General features: G+C 38.7%; 1 protein-coding gene across 1 annotated transcript; it reads right to left on the bottom strand.

Annotated features, from left to right (window-relative positions):
- Window positions 1–400: 400 nt before the first annotated feature.
- LOC113472414 lies at window positions 401–1627 on the bottom strand. The gene is made up of 2 exons (XM_026832167.1): window positions 1389–1627; window positions 401–730 (listed from the first exon to the last, which is right to left on the bottom strand). Exons 1-2 carry the CDS (start codon window positions 1489–1491, stop codon window positions 471–473), a joined length of 363 nt encoding a protein of 120 aa, XP_026687968.1. The 5' UTR covers window positions 1492–1627; the 3' UTR covers window positions 401–470.
- Window positions 1628–5027: the final 3400 nt, after the last annotated feature.

Raw genomic sequence — 5027 nt, 5'->3', positions numbered from 1 at the left:
AGAGAGAGAGAGAGAGAGAGAGAGAGAGAGAGAGAGAGAGAGATTAGGGAAGAAGAGTTGTGTTTAGCTTAAGAGCATCTTTACATTTGGAATAATTTATTAACATGACATAACATTCAAAAGATTACATTGACAAAATCGGAACAAGTACCAAGGAAAGTTAGAAAAGACGTTGACATTGACAGAGTGATGTAACACTCCATGATTTCCACTCTATCGCAATTCGATTGTCTAATTTTCAAGCTAAAATTGGACACAGAGACACAGACACAACACGTCATACCTTTCTCAAGGGACAATACACTTCGTTGGTACAAATTTAGATGAATTTGATAGGCCACATACAAAACAGTCTAACTCACAAACAATGAAAACAACTCACAAAAGTGAAAATGTGTTTTTCTATGGAACCTCTCCTTTTTGAACTCACATTATGGAAACTGTCTAGAGCGCAAGGTGCCTGATGGAAATCACCAGTATAACGTTTCATATTGTGTAGGCTCTGCATCCGACATCATCTGCATCTTATCTCTCTCTTTTATATATTCTGCTTCCGAGTCATAGGACAACGGTGTTAGATAATCGTTATCGATGTAACTTCGATTATTGTTGCGAAAGTAGGTTATGCGCCAATCGGTCAAAGTAGTTGGAATATCCGCGGTGGTATCCCAATACAGAGTAGTCGAGCTTGTGTTTAGATTTGAAATTTTGGTCGTACTGTTTGCATGACCTAAAACAAATGAAAAAAAACGGGTTTCTTCCTGTTCATTTTAGGGAAATTTTCGGCATTTTTGCTCCGCGGTGGTATCCCAATACAGAGTAGTCGAGCTTGTGTTTAGATTTGAAATTTTGGTCGTACTGTTTGCATGACCTAAAACAAATGGAAAAAAACGGGTTTCTTCCTGTTTATTGTAGGGAAATTTTCGGCATTTTTGTCTGATACTCGCTCTGTTGGCATGCATAGGATTGATTGTTGCCAAAGGCAATCTCTTCCATCAAAGCATTTAATGGCTATTTACTAAATACACTTTTTTTGAGTATATGATTTTTATTCACTTCAATGATAAAAAGAAAACCAAGTTTTAGTATTGAAGGATTTGGCAAGTCCTAATCACAGCATATAGGTTTGAGAAAAGTACGAGTGTAGGCGAAAGGTATGTCAATCAGAAGAGTTCGTAGGTTATTGTAGATGTAGACGATACAAAGACATAAACAAATCCAATCCCTGAGCATGTAGAGTGAGAATCATTTGAAATAGACAACAAACCAATGTCACTTTTACACAAACAATCGGAAAAGAAAGAAACCTCCTAAACAACAAAACATGACCTACTGCCTACTGGGGTTTCGTTTTTGCCATGATACAAACACAAGGAAAGAGCATTTACCAATGTCAATATCCGCATCATGAGCATCCAAAGGTTTCGCCTGGGTTGCGACTATCACCGACAGGATCACCAAAGTCACCACGCTCACGCAATTCTTCATCATGTTACAATGTTTTCACTAAGACTTGAATTTCACTTCTGACTTTCTCCCATGTGTTTTTCAACCTGGTTTTTTTCAATTTTCTTATCTGATGAGGTGATGAGTGTCTCTAGGTGTGAGTGTGGTGTTTTGTGTTTCTGATTCTCTTGCTGATAAAGAATAGAGAGAAGTCTGGTTGTTTTGTTTGCATTTTGTGTTCTGCCGTTGTCTTTGTTACTTCTGACAATTCTGTCGCAGTTCTTTGAAAAACTTGGAGAGTTTCTGCACAGACTTCATGTAGATTCCGGATGATAAGACTTTGTACTTTGTTCAGAGCTCTGAGGTCGGGCGAAGAAGAACTTTCAAGGTGTGTCCACACAGTCATGGTCGACCAGCCGTTGATCGACGGATCGATGTCGATCCACGAGGTGAATCTATGTTCACGAGGCAGAGTGGAAGGTTCAGTCGAAATCGATAGACGACCGGTCGACTATGTATGGACAGAGCTTTACAGCACAGGAAGGGGGAGGGGGGCTATTGAATCTATCAATACGAATAGGTTTTGACTATACCCCGAGGAGATAATTATGTTTACCTTCAATGTGAAACGAACTAGAGTTGATAAGCCAGTCAGGATATAATTTCAGAATGACAATGTTCAGTTCATCTTAATAAGTATCCACATTGGCACACAAAATCTTGCACTTCATCCCTCTCAACAATTGTACCATGTAATGCCACTGAAACATGTTATACCAATACTATTGACTATCTATAGGCACACAAAATCTTGCACTTCATCCCTCTCAACAATTGTACCATGTAATGCCACTGAAACATGTTATACCAATACTATTGACTATCTAGTCTATCTACACACTTCATTGTGGCCACCACAATATCTCTTGTTAGCCTTGTACCATGTAATTTCATTGACTAGTCTAATACTAGCACAAAAAGCTTCTCATTGTGGCATCTTGTATTGACTAACACACTTTATTTATCCTATGGTCAAGCCAGGAGTTTGCGTCCATGTGAACTCCAAACTAAAAGAACCCAAAGAAACTATACTGAGTGGATTACTGATGGGGGCTAAAACGGTTAGAAGAGAGAGAGAGAGAGAGATGGGTGAACGAAAGGTTGAGAAAGAGAGGGAAAGAGACGGACAAAATATAGAAGGAAATAGAGAGAAAGAGAGTACGAGTAGATATGGGAGAACGAAACTGTGAGAAAGAGAGTGAGAGAGAGGCAGACAAAACAGAGCAGAAAATAGAGAGAGAGAGAGAGAGAGAAAGAGAGAGCAATGGAGTAAAAGAAGAGAGAGAGAGAGAGATGTATACTCGTAGGTTGAGGGAGAGTAAAAGAGTGAGAAGAGGAGAGTTAAGACAAGAATAGGGAGAGAGAGAGAGAGAGAGAGAGAGAGAAATAGATATTGAGTGATGATGAAAGAGAGAGAGAGAGAGATATGGAGTGATGCTGAATGAGTGAGAGAGAAGAAGAGAGTGAAAGGGCTAGTATTAAAATACTCTATGGAAATTGCACATAAGTGTGTAGGTATAGAAATTTGCAGTTTCCTAGTGTGCTCTGTTCTCATTGCTAAGGATTCTTAAAATATTCAGGGTCCAGCAGCCGACAGGTCGAGTACGTTGGGAAACTTCTTCAACGGAATGAGATTAACTCTAAGGCGTTTTTAGCTACCTAAATATCCTTTAGAGATTTTTTTTTCTTTCAGCTTGTCTTGTCTGTCTATTTTGCGATAGGAAGGTACCTAACTATGTTCAATTTGAATAAAAATTTGACACACAACTTTCACGCATACGAGAAAATTTGTGCCAATGAGGTGGACCTTTGCAAATTGAAACTATGTAAAGTTGTAAAGGCTCATGGCGGAACTTGAAATGTCCTGGATACACAAAAAGCTCACTCTGAGCCTTAAGGTGTAGAGACAAAGAGCCCCAAAAGATGGGTTAAGCCTTTTGCCGTTGTGTTGGGGGAATGCTTCAAGTGCTTTTAAACAATAAACAAATCTAGCTCTAACCAACTCCAAATATACTGAAACAACGGCAAAAGGCACATGCTAATTTCCTACACGTTAATCCATTAGGAAGAAACTTGGGAGAAAGTGGAGAAGGGCGAGGAGGAGAAAGAATAAGAAAGAGAAGGAGAAAGAGGAGGAGAAAGAGACTTATGTATAAATGTGGGCAGGTGGGCCAATAAATGGTACGTTTTTTAGGTGGGCGAATAAATGGTACACTTACCCTACTTCATCCCTCTTAACAATTATTGTACCATGTAATGCCACTGAAACATGTTATACCAATACTATTGACTATACCTTTTATCTTGCGGCCATCCTCTGGAAAGACGCATATGGAAACAAAGTTCAAACAATCTATTCAAAATTCTGCCATTTCTTTGTGAAAAGAAGAACACAAATAGCTTTTACTCTTCACAGTTGAACAGTTGAACTGTGAAGAGTAAAAGCTATTTGTGTTCACAGTAAAAGCTATTTGTGTTCACAGTTGAACTCTTCACAGTTGAACTGTGAAGAGTAAAAGCTATTTGTGTTGTTCTTTTCAAGATGAATCTTCACAAAGTCACGTCAGAATCTATCAATATTTCTTTGTGGTTTCCTCAAATAGTCGTACATATTTATGTATCCTAGATAATTTTTTGTGTTACAACTGAATGTCAAATTGATAAATTCAACCGAATTTTCCCAAATTGTAGACCTGTAACGCCTCATCCTAGCACATTGCGACATTTGTAGTGACTTGTTTCAGAATAGGTATCTAATTATTCCTATACTCGCACATATTATCTGTCTGACATTTCAGACATAGTATTAGGTTTCATGTAGGTATCATGGGGTAGATATTCATCAGGTTTGTCATGTACAGGCGGGTGTATAGTGGCATTTTGTGTGACACGTTGACACTTTATCAACCGGCTGATATTTTTTTCTTTTCTTTTATAGAGGGAACTGTTACTGCCAAGGTGCAATGTTATCGTCTCGAAAGCGAAGAGAGAAGGAAGGCAGGATAGGAAAAGCCAGCAGTCCCGAGAACAAACCTTATCCGTTCAGGATAAAATCCCCCACGGTCGGGAGTTGTACCTGTGACCTAGCGCTTACAAGGCAGACGCAGACGCGCTATCAACCAAGCTAACTAGGCTGGCTTAGGAAAACAAGAGAACATAAATCTACATAGTTATGTACCTACTTTTTATGTACATTGTAACAGTGAAATTTACCTTTAACTCTGTTCAAACAATCTACAAATCGACTACAAAGTGGGCTCTTTACAAACGCAAGAATACAAAACTTCCATGTCTATCGAATATTTTTCTCCGCTTTCGTCACAACAAACAGAAATTAAATTCCAAGTCCTCTTTATCCCCGCGCTATGTCACTACGAGACTATTGTGTTTGGATAGCCTGAGGGGATTCAAATCACAAAGAGAAAAACCATGTTACTCTTCCCGTCCTCTGGCCCTCTTTTCTTTCATTATTATTACTTACTTTGTTTTTTTTTTTTTTTTTTCATTAAGGTAACTCCATA

This window comes from Diaphorina citri, unplaced genomic scaffold (genome assembly GCF_000475195.1).
Source record: "Diaphorina citri unplaced genomic scaffold, Diaci psyllid genome assembly version 1.1 scaffold5370, whole genome shotgun sequence".
Lineage (NCBI taxonomy): Eukaryota > Metazoa > Arthropoda > Insecta > Hemiptera > Psyllidae > Diaphorina > Diaphorina citri.
The sequence above is the reverse complement of the archived record's forward strand: the minus strand, read 5'-3'. Positions and strand labels throughout refer to the sequence as shown.